Source organism: Mytilus galloprovincialis, chromosome 6 (assembly GCF_965363235.1).
Source record: "Mytilus galloprovincialis chromosome 6, xbMytGall1.hap1.1, whole genome shotgun sequence".
In the NCBI taxonomy this organism is placed as follows: domain Eukaryota; kingdom Metazoa; phylum Mollusca; class Bivalvia; order Mytilida; family Mytilidae; genus Mytilus; species Mytilus galloprovincialis.
Window position 1 is genome coordinate 70,403,065 of NC_134843.1, and position 21,216 is coordinate 70,424,280.

A 21,216-nucleotide genomic window follows, 5' to 3' on the forward strand; every position below is an offset into this window, starting at 1 on the left:
GTACTATGTATAAGTTTAATAAGGTTTGGATGAGGCAAACTTTGGTTACAGAACAGAACCAAAAATTTCGGCAATTTATTCTTTTTGTATTAAAGGGGGCATAACTCTTGAACAGTTAAAATGATGCCACCAACATTCAAACTTGATCTGTATTTTCTGGTAATAAGCATTCTTTTTAAGTTTTCTAACATTTGATTGAGATAAACTAAAGTTAGAGAACAGTAACCATGTTAACCATCTTGGAGACATACAGACTGACATAGAGACTGAAAAGAGTAAAAACCTAATTCCCCTCTGCTACAGGACAAGCATACAAATTGGCAATTGGCACAATCAAAAGAGATCCTTCATTCTTATGTGGTGTTAAAGTTTCGATAGAAAAGTTATTAGAGAAAATTTGAGATATATTACAAAATGTTGACAAAAAGATGTATTGACAGACTGCATTATAACAACTGTCCTTTCTTAGACTGACGTATTAAAACGATTGACATACTTATTACTATATATTCTATTTCATCTGGTTCATAATATGCGATAAAAAGAATTTTTTGGGTTTTATTGCCTAAATGTTTTGATTTTTTTTAATTTTCTTATTTGTGCAGCATTGTCAATCTTCAACAATCTGTTACTTAAATTATTAAACTTGCTGATTGGTTCTTTTTTATGAGGGAGTGAACAGTAATTTAGACACACCCACATTGCTATCAGAGATCTCATAATAAAGACTTACATTGACTGTTGTCTACCAAATGCTGGTTTCACTTTTTGCTGTAAACTCCTGTAAATATATAATGGAAATATAATGGTTGTTGCTTTCTGTAAATCAGGGAAAAAATCTTCACAGAGAAAAGCAGATGATAAACAGACTACTTATCTATCAGGATTAGATTGTCATTTTTAGGTCAGATAAAAGGTCTGATAAATAGTTAGTATTTGTATTGGAGTCATGTGTGAAAAAAAGATAAACCAACTGACTATTTTCTGATTAATTGAATTTTCTGGTGATATATGTAGTAGGTAAAAGTCCTGAGAGGTTGTATCACCATTGAAAGGAAGATACACCAACTGACAACTTACTGATCAATTGAATTTTAGGGTGATGTGGGTCCAGGGAAAGGGTTATATATACCAACAGATTACTTACTGATTAATTGAATTTTCTGGTGATGTGGTTTGTAAAGGTCCTGACAGGTAGTTTGTATCTGTAGCAGTGTCACCAGAGAAACGGAGATGTACAAACTGACTACTTACTGATTAATTGAATTTTCTGGTGATGTGGTTGGTAAAAGTCCTGACAGGTAGTTAGTATCTGTAGTAGGGTCACCAGAGGATGGAGGATGTACAAACTGACTACTTACTGATTAATTGAATTTTCTGGTGATGTGGTTGGTAAAAGTCCTGACAGGTAGTTTGTATCTGTAGCAGGGTCCCCAGAGGAAGAGAGATGTACAAACTGACTACTTACTGATTAATTGAATTTTCTGGTGATGTGGTTGGTAAAAGTCCTGACAGGTAGTTAGTGTCTGTAGTAGGGTCCCCAGAGGAAGAGAGATGTACAAACTGACTACTTACTGATTAATTGAATTTTCTGGTGATGTGGTTGGTAAAAGTCCTGACAGGTAGTTTGTATCTGTAGTAGGGTCACCAGAGGATGGGAAATGTACAAACTGACTACTTACTGATTAATTGAATTTTCTGGTGATGTGGTTGGTAAAAGTCCTGACAGGTAGTTTGTATCTGTAGCAGGGTCCCCAGAGGAAGAGAGATGTACAAACTGACTACTTACTGATTAATTGAATTTTCTGGTGATGTGGTAGGTAAAAGTCCTGATAGGTAGTTAGTATCTGTAGTAGGGTCCCCAGAGGATGGGAGATGTACAAACTGACTACTTACTGATTAATTGAATTTTCTGGTGATGTGGTTGGTAAAAGTCCTGACAGGTAGTTTGTATCTGTAGTAGGGTCACCAGAGGATGGGAGATGTACAAACTGACTACTTACTGATTAATTGAATTTTCTGGTGATGTGGTTGGTAAAAGTCCTGACAGGTAGTTTGTATCTGTAGCAGGGTCCCCAGAGGAAGAGAGATGTACAAACTGACTACTTACTGATTAATTGAATTTTCTGGTGATGTGGTTGGTAAAAGTCCTGACAGGTAGTTAGTATCTGTAGTAGGGTCCCCAGAGGATGGGAGATGTACAAACTGACTACTTACTGATTAATTGAATTTTCTGGTGATGTGGTTGGTAAAAGTCCTGACAGGTAGTTAGTATCTGTAGTAGGGTCACCAGAGGATGGGAGATGTACAAACTGACTACTTACTGATTAATTGAATTTTCTGGTGATGTGGTTGGTAAAAGTCCTGACAGGTAGTTAGTATCTGTAGTAGGGTCACCAGAGGATGGGAGATGTACAAACTGACTACTTACTGATTAATTGAATTTTCTGGTGATGTGGTTGGTAAAAGTCCTGACAGGTAGTTAGTATCTGTAGCAGGGTCCCCAGAGAATGGAGGATTAATTGATGGTGATGGTGTGTTCAGATCTGTTGGTAAATCTTTTAAATCCTGCAAGTCTAGTATATCACCAGCTACATGTAGCAGGTCAGATGGAAGCTTCCAATCATTGGTTGATAAATCCTACAATTATTAACATACAAATCAATTGGGGACTTAATATATTTGTATATATTTTTTTTATTAAAAAAAAAGTTCCAGGGTTTCATCATATTTCTGTTTAAAGTCTCCAAAATAAATATACTGATAGATAACATGCATTAGGAGAGGATATACTAAAGATTACAAGTTCGAGGATTGAAGTCTTCCATGATCTATTCTAAAAAGAATCTAATATATAATATTCAAATATCTTCCTGCACAAGAGTCTTTATATTTTTTAAGTTGTATATAAAGCATTGTTCTTTTGCTGCTTTTTTTTAATGTTGTGATAAGAAAGAATAGAAGATACTCTCTTTCTTTCAGTTCTTAAATATTTTTTTTTTATTTTCAATGTTAATTTTCTTTAAATGTAATATCAAATGAACATCTTACATCGTATTTACCAAATTAATTGACACATCTTTTAACTTGAACATGTTGAAAGATTTTTCCCCCTAATTACTTATGTTCCTTTGTGTTTATGTGAACAATTCCTTTTACAATTCCACTTGTGTAAACATATAAGTATTAATTGTATAAAATCAAGAAGAAGTGATTTAAAAGTACTCCAAAATTCAGGTTTTTGGAAAGCTAATACTCTCAACAACCAGATGCTCCACAGGGCACAGCTTTATACGACCGCAGAGGTTGAACCCTGAACGGTTGGGGCAAGTATGGACACAACATTAAAGCTGGATTCAGCTCTAAATTTGGAATGTGATTAAATAGTTGACACTGCATAGGTTTCTGACACAGAATGAATGTGGTCTAATGAACTTAAAGTATTTTTTTTGCCTTTGAGCAATTCACTATGCTGTTGAATATTAATCCTCTCAAAAAAAATGTTTGAAGAAATTTTCTTTTTATTTATGAAATCTGAAATGAGAAAAATTTAACACCCCCCTAACCCCCCCATTTTTATTTCACTTTCCCCTTTCCCTTTTCCCAAAACTGATCTCAATTCAAATTTCTAATGGAGTTTGCAGCAATAACTACTCATTTAAATACATCATAAAATATTAAAATGTAAAATAAAGTGCTTGTTATCACTGAATGGTAAAGATTGTTTTAATTTATCAGTTGGTAGTAAAAGTGAATATACATTGTATATTGTATAAAACAATGATTTAAGTTGCTTCAACTACTATTCTGGACAAAGAAAGATAACTCCAATTGAAAATTTCTTGCTATTGCACAATATTGTGCAATTAGATATTTCTTGCTATTGTGCAATACTGTGCAATTGAAAATATTTGCTATTGCACAATACTGTGCAATTGAAGATTTCTTGCTATTGCACAATACTGTGCAATTGAAAATTTCTTGCTATTGCACAATACTGTGCAATTGAAGATTTCTTGCTATTGCTGAATACTGTGCAATTGAAAATTTCTTGCTATTGCACAATACTTAATATAATAATTTTGAATCCTGATTTGAACCAACTTGAAAACTGGGCCCATAATAAAAAATCTAAGTATATGTTTAGATTCAGCATATCAAAGAAGCCCAAGAATTCAATTTTTGTTACAATCAAACTTAGTTTAATTTTGGACCCTTTGGACTTTAATGTAGACCTATTTGAAAACGGGACTAAAAATTAAGAATCTACATACACATTTAGATTTGGCATATCAAAGAACCCCAATTATTCAATTTTTGATGAAATCAAACAAAGTTTAATTTTGGACCCCGATTTGGACCAACTTGAAAACTGGGCCAATAATCAAAAATCTAAGTACATTTTTAGATTCAGCATATCAAAGAACTCCAAGGATTCAATTTTTGTTAAAATCAAACTAAGTTTAATTTTGGACCCTTTGGACCTTAATGTAGACCAATTTGAAAATGGGACCAAAAATTAAGAATCAACATACACAGTTAGATTCGGCATATCAAAGAACCTCAATTATTCAATTTTTGATGAAATATCAAACAAAGTTCAATTTTGGACCCTTTGGGCTCCTTATTCCTAAACTGTTGGGACCAAAACTCCCAAAATCAAACCCAACCTTCCTTTTATGGTCATAAACCTTGTGTTTAAATTTCATAGATTTCTATTTACTTATACTAAAGTTATGGTGCGAAAACCAAGAATAATGCTTATTTGGGCCCCTTTTTGGCCCTTAATTCCTAAATTGTTGGGACCTCAACTCCCCAAATCAATCCCAAGCTTCCTTTTGTGGTCATAAACCTTGTGTTAAAATTTCATTGATTTCTATTTACTTATACTAAAGTTATTGTGCGAAAACCAAGAATAATGCTTATTTGGGCCCTTTTTTGGCCCCTAATTCCTAAACTATGGGAACCAAATCTCCCAAAATCAATCCCAAACCTTCCTTTTGTGGTCATAAACCTTGTGTCAAAATTTCATAGATTTCTATTTACTTAAACTAAAGTTAGAGTGTGAAAACCAAGAACATGCTTATTTGGGCCCTTTTTGGCCCCTAATTCCTAAAATGTTGGGACCAAAACTCCCAAAATCAATCCCAACCTTCCTTTTGTGGTCATAAATCTCGTGTTAAAATTTCATAGATTTCTATTCACTTTACTAAAGTTAGAGTGCGAAAACTAAAAGTATTCGGACGACGACGACGACGACGCAGCCAAAGTGATACCAATATACGACCAAAAAATTTTCAATTTTTACGGTCGTATAAAAATACATCCAATTACCTCCCCTCACCCTCTACTTTTTTTCAAAATTTGTTTTGAAATGTCATATTTCCTCGGTAATACTATTTATCATACCTGTCTGTTAGGCAATTGCTCTGCTGTGTATGTAGGTTCAGCTGTAAATATTGGTTTGTTCTGAAATATGTGTAAGTAAATACATACAAGTCAAATCAACATTTAAAATTGGCAAACAAACTATTAAAGAATGGTGACTTTTTATGGTAAAATGTAAAATCACAAAAATACTGAACTCCTACAAAAATTCAAAATTGAAAGTCTTTTATGTGTGGTAATTTTCTTAACTGTATCAACAATCTACTGAAAATAAATGGGGAAGGTGTCCACAGATGATGCCCCCGCTAGGATATAATGTTATAAAGAGACATAACTCAAGAACTGTAAAAGTGATGCTACCAAAATTTGAACTTAAACTGAGTTTTGTGCTCAGAAGTATAATTCTAATATTTTCATAACATTTAGTTGAGACAAACTTCATAGCATTTAGTTGAGAGGAGCTTAAGTTAGAGAACTGAAACAAAAAATTCAGCATTTTTTGCATTTGTAACTTGATCTGTGTTTTGTGGTAATAAGCATTGTGTATAAGTTTCATAACATTTGGTTGAAGCGAACTGGAGTTAGAGAAGGAAAACGAAAAAAATTCAGCAGTTTTTCCTTTTATAAAGGGGCATAACTTTTGAACTGTAAAAGTGATGCCACCAAAATAGACAACTTTTGAGTTGGATGCATTTCCGTCAAAAACTAGAAAGTCATTTGTGCGTTTAGGGGCGTCGTCACTTCCATTCCAATGTTGAGCGAGTGGTTGGAAAACTATAATTCTATATTGTACGAATTATTCGGCAAATTGAATTCTCAAAATTGACAATCAGCATTGCTGTCATTAGGGAATTGTCATTAAGTACCTACAGAACAACCATTATTTCTAGTTTATCCTGCACAATGACGATCACTAAGATGTTTAATGAACGTAAATAGTACAGGGATACAGGCGACCCCCTCTATCTAGTAAATGACGTCATAAAGGCGCGTATAATTGACAAGTTTTTTCTGGTGACGGTCGAACTCGAAAGTAGTCTATTTGAACTCTATCTGTGTTTTGTGGTAATAAACATTGTGTATAAGTTTCATAACATTTAGTTGAAGAAAGGCACAGAGAACAGATACAAAAAATTCAGCAATTTTTCCATTTGTAAAGGAGCATAACGCTTGAACGGTTAAAGTGAAGCCCCCAAATTTCAAACATGATTAGTATTTTGTTGTAATGAGAATTGTGTATAAGTTTCATATCATTTGGTTGAGACAAACTAAAGTCAGAGAAGGGGAACGAAAAATTCAGCAATTTTTCCATTTGTAAAGGGGCATAACTCTAGAATAATAAAAGTGGCACCACCAAAATTTAGACTATGAGAACTTTGATAAAGGACCTAATCAAATATCAACAAAATCACTTTTTTTCCTTTATATACAAGAATAAATAAATCCACAGAAATTGCAAATAAATCCTTACATCTGACAAATTGGAAGTTGCTGTTTGGTTAACAGGATTCCTATTCAAGAAGACATCCTGATCTGGTAGTTCTGATATAACAGGTCCCCCATCAGCATTCTGGGCACTTTCAGGCTGAAACCAAAACAGAACTACATTTACACACTGCTTTATGAAATAACACAATACTATTTATTCATACAAGATGACCAGAAGATAATTCATATAACAATTTTTATTAGTGGACACTTTATAGATGATACTTATCAGGTAACTCTACTTGTCTACAACACTTATTTGTCCTGTATCCTATATATTCTTTTTTGTACTTGACTAATAAAACTTGTTTTGCTTTTGTTTTTAATATAATGCTTTACATATCATGCATATGCACTATTTTTTTAATAAACTGTTATTCTTTAAAAGTCTCAATAAATGCATGCAATTGACATTATACGGTATACCTACATGTCATTATAGAGAATGGTAATAATTTGTTTTAACTCTTGTTTACTTACACTCTGAACAGAATACACAGGTAGATCATTCTTTGCGTATTTCTTCATCTTAGAAGGTGGAGAGGATTGATTCGAGTCTGACAACATAAGAGGTCTTTTCCTATTCAAATTGAGGCCTATTCCAGATCGACCTCCAACTAAATGGATCAGGAACTGGATTAGTTTGTTGACAATTTGTTGCTGTTTGACATGTTTCTGTCTAAGGGAGGCTACTTCTCTCCATAATAATTCATTCTCTCTGGAAAACGAAATATATGGTAACATGTTAAGTTTAGATCATATTTAATTAAGAATCATAGAATCTATAAAACATTTGAAAATTTGACTAATGAAAAGATCTAGACACAAGTACAATATTAACAAACATTGAAAGACTTTAAAACCACTTTGTGACACAATATGTTATTTGAATATCTTTGAGGAATGGTTCTACACAAGACCCTCTAGATATTCTCACCCCTAAGGGTGATTGGAGAATATAAATATGGTCACTTAGGTCTTCTTCTGACATGCACTAAAACCCTGGTCACATTAGGGCTTTTTTTTGCACTAGTAACCAGTCCAAAGCCTCCTGTTGAAACAGTGTCATGCACTAGTACTCTGCACATTAAAAACCCTTGCAACAACTCTTTGAGGAGTTAGTTGATACCCTCATTTTCCAGTTCAGTGACAGGCCAAATTGCCCAGACCTTCATCCAAGGCGGTCTCTATAACAAGACAAACCAATTGTAGTCATTGTTTATTTGTTCTAGCATAAAATACATGCAGCATAATGCACGGACTTTAAGCCGCCAATCAATCAACCTCTAGTTACTGTTTAAAATGTATTAACATGAATTCAAAATGGTTTGGATACCTCGCTGTCATTTTTTAAATTGCTTTTATACAATTATCAAATTTTATCATATCTAAATTAGGCACTCAACAAATAGCAAGCACAATTCAGGACTATTCGATCTTAAAATCCAGACAAAGCTCTAATGGAGAGCCGTGGTATAGTGGTTAGTGCATCGGACTAACACAAAGGTTCCTGGTTCGATCAGTCAGGGACTGAAATTTCAGCTCTCCCTTGACACCATTTGCGAGTGTGGTCTTGAGATACCATGATGGTCCGTCGGAAGGGGAGGGTAAATGGCTGACCAGTGTTAAGAGAGAGCCATATCTCTTGCATGTAAAAGGCACACTTGTAGATTTAAAAAAAAAAGAGCAGGCTTATGCCGCTACAAGGTAGCACTCGCAATTGCAAAGCGGAAAGGAATTAATATAAGTTGCAACATTGCAATAACTTGTTTCCCAATCCACAATAAATAAATATGTTTAAAACTAATCTGATTAAGTATCAAAACACCTTTTTGTAATCTCATAGTAACATGATTATAATAAGAGCGCATTTTCTTTAGGTTACGTATTCGGCAGTGTATAGTATGCATTTATCCCCTGTATATCGAGAAAAAAAGTTTTGTAAATTTATTTATTTTTTTTGAAAGTCTAGTTCACTGTAAAAATCAATTGAAAGGGACCTATTCTCCATGTATTTAATAAAAAAAAAATTGTTTTATTTATTTCATGAAAAATAATGAACTGGTAAAGCTTTTCATCAGGGAATTAATATTTAATAATTTTATAAAAGTACAGTTATTAATTAAAAGATCCATTTTAAAATCAACATTTGTCCAAGTATGTCCAAGCTGATATATAATACAACAGAAATAATTTGAATATTAAGGAACAAAAGAAAAAAGAGATCAAACATTTATCTAAATTAATTAGCAGTAATCAAAATTTTAAAACTATTTAATCTTATATAATCTCTTCATTGATCGTGTTGTTTTTTTGCCTGGGATTATAACATTTAACACCTGTCAAAACTTGACATCATTATTTAATTGCTACACACCCATACTTAATACTTAATTACCCCTCTTTATTATCTATGCAGGATGTCACACCTTTACTTTAAATAAACAATTTTGAAGAGAAAAGTTAAAAAAGAATAAAAGAATAAAAGAATAAGAATCAAATGAAATAAATATGACCAACGTTTCCAATATACATTATTAATGAAGACAAGAGTGCACACGCTGAAATGTCTCGCTTTCTTTACTAATCATTGATATTATGTTGATAGACCTAAATATAAAGCTTTATTACAACTGTCACATAAACTCAACATTAACAAAGAAAACGAAACATTGATCAATAAACCATGAAAATGAGGTCAAGGTCAGATGAACCATGCCAGGCAGACATGTACAGCTAACAGATCTTCAATACAACAAATATAGTTGACTTATTGCTTATAAATTAAGGAAAAAAGACCAAAACACAAACACTAAACACTTAGAAATGGCAGTGATAATGAGGTCAAGGTCAAATAAAACCTACGTAACAGACATATAGATCATAAAATATTTCCATACACCAAATATAGTTGACCTAATTCATTAAGTATTAGAACAATAGACCAAAACTCAAAAACTTAACTTTGACCACAGAACCATGAAAATGAGGTCAAGGTCAGATAACACCTGTCAGCTAGACATGTACACCTTACAATCATTCCATACACCAAATATAGTGGACCTATTGCATACAATATAAGAAAAACAGACCAAAACACAACCAGGTGCTCCGCAGTGCGCAGCTTTATACGACCGCATAGGTCGAACCCTGAACAGTTGGGGCAAGTATGGACAAAACATTCAAGCGTGATACAGCTCTGAATTTGGATTGTGATCAAATTTTTGACATTACATGGTTTTTTTTTACACAAAACAAATGTCAAGATTTTACAAATCAATTAAAGATTTCTTCTTCAAACTTTTTAAATCTAAAATTAAATAGTTGACACAGCATAGGTTTCTGACACAGAATGAATGTGGTCTAATGAACTTAAAAGTTTTTTTTTGCCTTTGAGCAATTCACTATGCTGTTGAATATTAATCCTCTCAAAAAAATGTTTGAAGAAATTTTCTTTTTATTTATGAAATCTGAAATGAGAAAAATTTAAACCCTCCCCTTTTTTTTCACATCCCCGTTTCCCTTTTTACAAAACTGATATCAATTCAAATTTCTAATGGAGTTTGCAACAATAACTACTCTTTTAAATACATCATAAAATATTAAAATGTAAAATAAAGTGCTTGTTATCACTGAATGGTAAAGATTGGTTGGTAGTAAAAGTGAATATACATAGTTTATTGTATAAAACAATAAAAAAAACTTCATCAGCAACATTTTATATTGGCAAATTTCCAATGAAGTTATTTACATAAAGTTATTGGCAAATAAAAATAGAAAATGACATCATAGTCATGTCTGGCAAATGTCCAACATACATTATCTAAAAACATTTTAGATAAGATAAGGAAAAAAAGCTTCATCAGCAACATTTTATATTGGCAAATTTCCAATGAAGTTATTTACATAAAGTTATTGGCAAATAAAAATAGAAAATGACATCATAGTCATGTCTGGCAAATTTCCAACATATATTATCAACTACTATTCTATACAAAGAAAGATAACTCCAATTGAAAATTAATTGCTATTGCACAATATTGTGCAATTAGATATTTCTTGCTATTGTGCAATACTGTGCAATTGAAAATTTCTTGCTATTGCACAATACTTGATATGGAATCCTGATTTGGACCAACTTGAAAACTGGGCCCATAATCAAAAATCAAAGTACATATTTAGATAAAGCATATCAAATAAGCCCAAGAATTTAATTTTTGTTAAAATCAAACTTAGTTTAATTTTGGACCCTTTGGACCTTAATGTAGACCAATTTGAAAACTGGACCAAAAATTAAGAATCTACATACACAGTTAGATTTGGCGTATCAAAGAACCCATTTATTCAATTTTTGATGAAATCAAACAAAGTTTAATTTTGGACCCCCATTTGGACCAACTTGAAAACTGGGCCAATAATTAAAAATCTAAGTACATTTTTAAATTCAGCATATCAAAGAACCCCAAGGATTCAATTTTTGTTAAAATCAAACTAAGTTTGATTTTGGACCCTTTGGACCTTAATGTAGACCAATTTGAAAACAGGACCAAAAATTAAGAATCTACATACACAGTTAGATTCGGCATATCAAAGAACCCCAATTATTCAATTTTTGATGAAATCAAACAAAGTTCAATTTTGGACCTTTTGGGCCCCTTATTCCTAAACTGTTGGGACCAAACCTCCCAAAATCAAACCCAACCTTCCTTTTATGGTCATAAACCTTGTGTTTAAATTTCATAGATTTCTATTCACTTATACTAAAGTTATGGTGCGAAAACCAAGAATAATGCTTATTTGGGCCCCTTTTTGGACCCTAATTCTTAACTGTTGGGACCAAAACTCCCAAAATCAATCACAACCTTCCTTTTGTGGTCATAAACCTTGTGTTTAAATTTCATTGATTTCTATTTACTTATACTAAAGTTATTGTACGAAAACTAAGAATAATGCTTATTTGGGCCCTTTTTTGGCCCCTAATTCCTAAACTGTTGGAACCAAAACTCTCAAAATCAATCCCAACCTTCCTTTTGTGGTCATAAACCTTGTGTCAAAATTTCATAGATTTCAATTCACTTAAACTAAAGTTATAGTGCGAAAACCAAGAAAATGCTTATTTGGGCCCTTTTTGGCCCCTAATTCCTAAAATGTTGGGACCAAAACTCCTAAAATCAATCCCAACCTTCCTTTTGTGGTCATAAACCTTGTGTTAAAATTTCATAGATTTCTATTCACTTTTACTAAAGTTAGAGTGCAAAAACTAAAAGTATTCGGACGACGACAACGCAAGACGACGCAAGACGAAGCAGGACGACGACGACGACGCCAATGTGATTGCAATATACGACGAAAATTAAAATTTTTGCGGTCGTATAAAAATGGATGTTTCTCATTGCTTTTAACCATATAAGAATGATTTTATGGGCATCGAATTAGTAATCAAATGATTTACTGTAGTTTCACTTTCATTGTTGACATTCTTTTTCTTTAAATAACCAGTACACGTACAATGCATGCGTTGTCAATCTCTAGCTAGGGGTTAAATTGAAGTTCACAAAGAATACGGATTTAAAGAGGTCGACTCATTCAGTTGCAAGTGAATAACTAATTATCAATGTTTCTTAGCGTAATTTGACAAAATTGAACCTTTTTAGCTGCAAAAAGCGAATTGTTATTTCACTATTTCACTTTTATTTTTGATTGAACAAAAAAAATCAAACTTTAGATTTTTTATATATCTCATAGCTTGTGCCCCTTTAACCTTGTTCACTGATCCATGAAATGAGGTCGAGGTCAAGTGAAAACTGTCTGACGGGCATGAGGACCTTGCAAGGTACACACATACCAAATATAGTTATCCAATTACTTATAATAAGAGAGAATTTAACATTACAAAAAATCTTAACTTTTTTTCAAGTAGTCACTGAACCATGAAAATGAGGTCAAGGACATTGGAAATGTGACTGACGGCAAGTTCGTAACATGAGGCATCTGTATACAAAGTATGAAGCATCCAGGTCTTCTACCTTCTAAAATATAACGCTTTTAAGTAGTTAGCTAACACGCCGCCGCTGGATCACTTTTTTTTTATAAATTTTGAAAACCGTCTATAGTTATGTATAGTCAGCACCCATGTACAAACTACATGTACATATTTAAGGAAAAAAGTGTGGACTATACATGCCCAAATACAGTATTTTTGCAGAATATTGAATATTTAAATATATTCTTATTACCTCTTCATCGAGGAAAGTTTTGTATTAACAGTTTCTTGTTTTTCTCTCATCACTTGGACTTCTGTAATTACATTGGTCAGATCTTGTTGTGGAACTTCCTGCATTGGCTCAGTTTTCACTTGTGCAGTTGTCTGAAAAGTAAAAAAATCACGGAGGACCTTTAAAGTCATATGAAACCAGTGACTGGTGAAAAATAATGTTTATGCAATTCTTGATGCAATGCATGTATATATCATAAACTTAGTCTTTAGTGCACAATTTTATCATTTTTTACACAAAAATATCGTAAAATCATCATTTTTTCCACTCTGTTATGAAGTGAAAATCAAGCTGTGTTTTGAAGCTGTAGTTTACCGATTGTCACCTATTGAGAACGTGTTGTATAACATGTAGATTCAGATAATAGTTTATTTCATTGACAGATCTATGTGTATTGCGATCACAGGATTTTTATGCTAGGGTCATGCTAGGGTCACTTTAAATACGGAAAATATGTTGATGCATTGCTTCCTGGAAGCAAGCAATTTTAAAAAAAAGGAAAATTCTAAATGTGGATAAATTAATGAATTTTCTTCAGAAAAAAAGTATATGTACATTAGTTTAATAATGAAAATTATCCATTTTGTTATAAAAAAGACATATGCATCATTTTTTTTAATTTGAGGTTTCTTATGACTTTAATATAAGCATCTTCCTTTTGATATTTTTTTATTCCTACATGTATATGACCCTGTTTTTATGCATCAACCAATGGTTGAATGGCCAATAGTTTTAAGTATTTTTAATCAAAAGTAAATATACCAAATTTTAAATAACCTTTTCATGTAAGTACAGATATTTACATATATATTATGTATTTGAATATTACCCCTGCTATTTTTCTTTTGATCTTATCTAACAAATGTTGTTGGCCTCTAATAAAGTACATGTGTTGGAACTCAAGGTCATCTGCTTCATCTTTGATTCCATGTTCTATGTGAGAAACTTTTCTAAAACCATCTGAAATTAAATATAATTGTTTAATTCTTAATCCTATGAGATATAACCAAGTACTGTTTTTAAATTGATTGTTGAGGGAGCAATAGGAGGCAAACAAATGAATCAAGGGTTTGCTCTTTAGGTGGGATAGCTTTAGAGATATTTTATAACACTGATTTTTCCACATTGTAATCATGGTAATAGAAACATAAATACTGTGAGGGAGAGCTCAAGATACAGTAATTTCATGAGAAACAGAAGGGAAAAGTGTAAAAACTAGAGGCTCTAAAGAGCCTGTGTCGCTCACCTTGGTCTATGTGAATATTAAACAAAGGATACAGATGGATTCATGACAAAAATGGGTTTTGGTGATCTCACTTTACTAAACATTCTTGCTGCTTACAATTATCTCTATTTATAATAAACATGGCCCAGTTGTTACAGTGTCAGTGGAAAAAATTAGTAAAAATTTACAAATATTATGAAAATTGTTAAAAATTGACTATAAAGGGCAATAACTCCTTAGGGGGTCAATTGACCATTTTGGTCATGTTGACTTATTTTTAGGTCTTACTTTGCTGTACATTATTGCTGTTTACAGTTTATCTCTATCTATAATAATATTCAAGATAATAACCAACCAGGTGCTCCGCAGGGCGCAGCTTTATACGACCGCAGAGGTCGAACCCTGAACAGTTGGGGCAAGTATGGACAAAACATTCAAGCGTGATACAGCTCTGAATTTGGATTGTGATCAAATTTTTGACATTACATGGGTTTTTTTTACACAAAACAAATGTCAAGATTTTACAAATCAATTAAAGATTTCTTCTTCAAACTTTTTAAATCTAAAATTAAATAGTTGACACAGCATAGGTTTCTGACACAGAATGAATGTGGTCTAATGAACTTAAAAGTTTTTTTTTGCCTTTGAGCAATTCACTATGCTGTTGAATATTAATCCTCTCAAAAAAATGTTTGAAGAAATTTTCTTTTTATTTATGAAATCTGAAATGAGAAAAATTTAAACCCCCCCCCCTTTTTTTTCACATCCCCGTTTCCCTTTCTCCAAAACTGATATCAATTTAAATTTCTAATGGAGTTTGCAACAATAACTACTCTTTTAAATACATCATAAAATATTAAAATGTAAAATAAAGTGCTTGTTATCACTGAATGGTAAAGATTGGTTGGTAGTAAAAGTGAATATACATTGTTTATTGTATAAAACAATAAAAAAAACTTCATCAGCAACATTTTATATTGGCAAATTTCCAATGAAGTTATTTACATAAAGTTATTGGCAAATAAAAATAGAAAATGACATCATAGTCATGTCTGGCAAATGTCCAACATACATTATCTAAAAACATTTTAGATAAGATAAGGAAAAAAAGCTTCATCAGCAACATTTTATATTGGCAAATTTCCAATGAAGTTATTTACATAAAGTTATTGGCAAATAAAAATAGAAAATGACATCATAGTCATGTCTGGCAAATTTCCAACATATATTATCAACTACTATTCTATACAAAGAAAGATAACTCCAATTGAAAATTAATTGCTATTGCACAATATTGTGCAATTAGATATTTCTTGCTATTGTGCAATACTGTGCAATTGAAAATTTCTTGCTATTGCACAATACTTGATATGGAATCCTGATTTGGACCAACTTGAAAACTGGGCCCATAATCAAAAATCAAAGTACATATTTAGATAAAGCATATCAAATAAGCCCAAGAATTTAATTTTTGTTAAAATCAAACTTAGTTTAATTTTGGACCCTTTGGACCTTAATGTAGACCAATTTGAAAACTGGACCAAAAATTAAGAATCTACATACACAGTTAGATTTGGCATATCAAAGAACCCATTTATTCAATTTTTGATGAAATCAAACAAAGTTTAATTTTGGACCCCCATTTGGACCAACTTGAAAACTAGGCCAATAATTAACCAGGTGCTCCGCAGGGCGCAGCTTTATACGACCGCAGAGGTCGAACCCTGAACAGTTGGGGCAAGTATGGACAAAACATTCAAGCGTGATACAGCTCTGAATTTGGATTGTGATAAAATTTTTGACATTACATGGTTTTTTTTTACACAAAACAAATGTCAAGATTTTACAAATCAATTAAAGATTTCTTCAAACTTTTTAAATCTAAAATTAAATAGTTGACACAGCATAGGTTTCTGACACAGAATGAATGTGGTCTAATGAATTTAAAAAGTTTTTTTTTGCCTTTGAGCAATTCACTATGCTGTTGAATATTAATCCTCTCAAAAAAATGTTTGAAGAAATTTTCTTTTTATTTATGAAATCTGAAATGAGAAAAATTTAAACCCCCCCCCCCTTTTTTTCACATCCCCGTTTCCCTTTTTCCAAAACTGATATCAATTCAAATTTCTAATGGAGTTTGCAACAATAACTACTCTTTTAAATACATCATAAAATATTAAAATGTAAAATAAAGTGCTTGTTATCACTGAATGGTAAAGATTGGTTGGTAGTAAAAGTGAATATACATTGTTTATTGTATAAAACAATAAAAAAAACTTCATCAGCAACATTTTATATTGGCAAATTTCCAATGAAGTTATTTACATAAAGTTATTGGCAAATAAAAATAGAAAATGACATCATAGTCATGTCTGGCAAATGTCCAACATACATTATCTAAAAACATTTTAGATAAGATAAGGAAAAAAAGCTTCATCAGCAACATTTTATATTGGCAAATTTCCAATGAAGTTATTTACATAAAGTTATTGGCAAATAAAAATAGAAAATGACATCATAGTCATGTCTGGCAAATTTCCCATATATATTATCAACTACTATTCTATACAAAGAAAGATAACTCCAATTGAAAATTAATTGCTATTGCACAATATTGTGCAATTAGATATTTCTTGCTATTGTGCAATACTGTGCAATTGAAAATTTCTTGCTATTGCACAATACTTGATATGGAATCCTGATTTGGACCAACTTGAAAACTGGGCCCATAATCAAAAATCAAAGTACATATTTAGATAAAGCATATCAAATAAGCCCAAGAATTTAATTTTTGTTAAAATCAAACTTAGTTTAATTTTGGACCCTTTGGACCTTAATGTAGACCAATTTGAAAACTGGACCAAAAATTAAGAATCTACATACACAGTTAGATTTGGCATATCAAAGAACCCATTTATTCAATTTTTGATGAAATCAAACAAAGTTTAATTTTGGACCCCCATTTGGACCAACTTGAAAACTAGGCCAATAATTAAAAATCTAAGTACATTTTTAAATTCAGCATATCAAAGAACCCCAAGGATTCAATTTTTGTTAAAATCAAACTAAGTTTAATTTTGGACCCTTTGGACCTTAATGTAGACCAATTTGAAAACGGGACCAAAAATTAAGAATCTACATACATAGTTAGATTCGGCATATCAAAGAACCCCAATTATTCAATTTTTGATGAAATCACACAAAGTTCAATTTTGGACCCTTTGGGCCCCTTATTTCTAAACTGTTAGGACCAAAACTCCCAAAATCAAACCCAACCTTCCTTTTATGGTCATAAACCTTGTATTTAAATTTCATAGATTTCTATTTACTTATACTAAAGTTATGGTGCAAAAACCAAAAATAATGCTTATTTGGGCCCCTTTTTGGCCCCTAATTCATAAACTGTTGTGACCTCAACTCCAAAAATCAATCCCAACCTTCCTTTTGTGGTCATAAACCTTGTGTTAAAATTTCATTGATTTCCATTTACTTATACTTAAGTTATTGTGAGAAAACCAAGAATAATGCTTATTTGGGCCCTTTTTTGGCCCTTAATTTCTAAACTGTTGGAACCAAAACTCCCAAAATCAATCCCAACCTTCCTTTTGTGGTCATAAACCTTGTGTCAAAATTTCATAGATTTCTATTCACTTAAACTAAAGTTATAGTGCGAAAACCAAGAAAATGCATATTTGGGCCCTTTTTGGCCCCTAATTCCTAAAATGTTGGGACCAAAACTCCCAAAATCAATCCCAACCTTCCTTTTGTGGTCATAAACCTTGTGTTAAAATTTCATTGATTTCTATTCACTTTTACTAAAGTTAGAGTGCGAAAACTAAAAGTATTCGGACGACGACGACGACGACGCCGACGACGACGCCAACGTGATAGCAATATACGACGAAAAATTTTTCAAATTTTGCGGTCGTATAAAAACAGCAAAATTACCATTTCAGGGACAGCAACCTAACAACAGGTTGTCCGAATCATCTGAAAATTTAAGAGCAGATAAATCTGGACCTGATTAACAATTTCACCCATGTCAGATTTGCTGTAAATGCTTTTGTTTTTGAGATATAAGCCAAAAACTGCATTTTACCCCTATGTTCTATTTTTAGCCATGGCGGCCATCTTGGTTGGTTGGCCGGGTCACCGGACACATTTTTTAAACTAGATACCCCAATGATGACTGTGGCCAAGTTTGTTTAAATTGGCCCAGTTGTTTCAGAGGAGAAGATTTTTGTAAAAGTTCACATCAATGGGCGACAACGACAACGGAAACAAATGATGAGAAAAGCTCACTTGGCCCGAAGAGCTAAAAAAGTGTTTAAAGTCAATCTGTTCATGTGTTTATCTCCTTCTTATCATTTTCAAAACTATAAAACACAAAATGCTTGGAAGTGAGGAGCTTGAAAGTCTGACCAATCAAATATGGAATTGACAGCTTGAAGTACCAAAAAAATATGGCTTCTGGCGAAATAGCCAAAAAAAGAAAATTGATACAGGGGAAAGAAACCCTTACACCGGCAAATGAACTTGCATATTTAAAAACACCAGTGTTTGTACATGTGTACTTTTGGACATTAATTGGAATGAACTACTTACACATATTTAGTTGCCTTATAAAGCTGGCAATATTACTGTGTTTGAAGTAATGTGGTAGAATGTCTTTTGCAAATCTGCCTTGATCATAAACATGGAAACTGGTTCCATTCTGAAATAAATATATAAAATGTTAGTATCAGAGAAAAAAACAGGATAAAACCAATAAGATTATACAATCAACATGATAAATAAAACAAACAATACCAGCATTCTAACATGTCTAAGTTATTTAATTCCAGGGAAGTCAGCTTTCCTGAACAGACCTTGTAATAGGGTTTGATAAGGGATTCTAAGGATGCACCATCAAAAAATAATTTCAGAATCACAATTTAAAAGGGATCAATTACATAATTGTACATAAAAAAACAGCATGGAAAACAAAAGACTGAGCAACCCTCAACTCTACAAATCAGGGAGTTAAGCCAAACAAAAAAGTATGTGTGTTTTCTGTACATGTCACATGCTGAAAAAATAGGGTAGGTACGTAGGTAGCGATTTTACTATTTATATTTTTTTTATTTTGTGAGTCTATGGGAGCAACATTGTGACTTTAACAGTACTTAATCAAAAATGGCCAAAAATCTTTAGGGTAGTTAGGGGTACAGTAAACACACATACTTTTTTGTTTGGCCTTTTCTCAGATGTTCTTGAAGGGTAAGCAAATCTTGCTTCACATGAACAGGTGCTGTATGCCTTGGCAAGATCCCTTCTTTTAATAGTTAGTTATACATAATAGATAGCAATCAATAGAAACCTGAATTTTGAAGTTGGATAAATTTGGCCATACATGTATTTGTTTGATGCACAGTTCCTTGAACATGTTGAAATTTAAATGGTTACAAGGTAATTATCTATATTAATGACAAGTGGATATAAGTATCAAGCAATAGATTTATCATAATTAAGAATAATTTTATATATGCTTTTGTGAAGTCTTGTTGAATTTCTAATCATGCTTAAAATAACTGACATAAGATAAGGTGAATGAAATCCCTTATCAGAGAATTTTATAGAAATCAAGAGTGATATACATGTAAACTTCTCCCTCATGCTTCTTTAGAGCAGTCTGGAAACTAGGACAATAATATCGCCTGCTTCCCTGGTGTGGGTAATTGTCAAGTTGTGCACTGCATTTCATCATGTCATGAATAATTACTGTCTTTTGGTGTGTATAGTGCGCATTTGTGTATAGTGTGCACCCCCTTTGTGGTCCAAGAAACAAGAGAAAAAAGTTTATTAGTCATATAATACTCCCAGACTTTTTTGGAAAAGTTACAGCTCCAAAATCGGCAAACAGGAAGTTTATCCGTAAGCAGGAAGTTTTTTAAATGGACACCAATGTCGGAGAATTCCGTATGGAATACGTCATTAATATGAAATAGAAAGTATTCTAACAAATGAATAAGAATTTCATTAGATTGAGATAAATTTTTTGAACAAAATTAAATAAATAGTTTAAGTATCAAGTGCAAGATTAAATGTCCAAATTATTGTTGATTCAAACAATAAATAATTACGAATCAGTCTAATAATTTTAATTAATATCATTAGTGCTGTAATAAATTATTAAAATCTCATTAGGTCTTTCCACTTTTCGGTGGAAAGACCTATTGGTTTTCTTCTGATTATTATTAAGGTCTTTCCTTTTTCTATAAGGAAAGACCTTACTGTATTTCTTCTGATTATTAGGTCTTTCCACTTTACGTAGAAAGACCTTTTGTTTTTCTTCTGATTATTTTTTTTTTTTCTTCTGCCGTCTGAGATGCTTTTTTGTCTTACAACATATCGAATGGATTTTTGGCCAATGATGTTGTACAGTAATGGGGGTTTCAAAACTCACCCTGTGTGACCGAACACTTATTCTTATAGGAGTTATCTCCCCGCATCCCCTTTTTCTTGTTATCGCTATATCTCTAAAACCGTAAAAGATTTTAGCAAACTGTTTTCACCAAATTGTTCGTCTACTATTGAGAATGATTTGGTTAATTTTGACTTGAGTGATTGGAAGACATCTTATGGGAGTTATTTCCCTTTGAAAATTTAAGATAGGCGATTTGTTGGATAGATTCATACGTTAAAAGTCGTAGAGGCCTACAGTCTTTTGATATGAAGTCCTTGGTCCATTTGAAGGAAATTGAGGTCAAGGTCAAAGGTCAAGGTCATGTTATAAATTTAAAATTTTGCTTGTTATCGTTATTCCAAAGAAACTGTGACAGAAAATGATATGATGTGTTT

The 21,216-nt window shown here is 32.3% G+C and overlaps 1 protein-coding gene across 2 annotated transcripts in view; it reads right to left on the reverse strand.

The window, feature by feature from the left end:
* LOC143080212 (heat shock factor protein-like) overlaps window positions 1–21,216 on the reverse strand; it is a 40,120-nt gene that overhangs the window by 12,301 nt on the left and 6,603 nt on the right. For both annotated transcript variants that reach the window (XM_076255937.1, XM_076255938.1), the window contains exons 2-9: window positions 18,982–19,090; window positions 13,981–14,111; window positions 13,113–13,243; window positions 7,357–7,594; window positions 6,860–6,973; window positions 5,410–5,469; window positions 2,432–2,640; window positions 734–781 (exon numbers count right to left, since the gene is read on the reverse strand). In XM_076255937.1, the coding sequence (XP_076112052.1) occupies window positions 734–781; window positions 2,432–2,640; window positions 5,410–5,469; window positions 6,860–6,973; window positions 7,357–7,594; window positions 13,113–13,243; window positions 13,981–14,111; window positions 18,982–19,090 (1,040 nt within the window). The remainder of the gene's footprint in view (window positions 1–733; window positions 782–2,431; window positions 2,641–5,409; window positions 5,470–6,859; window positions 6,974–7,356; window positions 7,595–13,112; window positions 13,244–13,980; window positions 14,112–18,981; window positions 19,091–21,216) is intronic.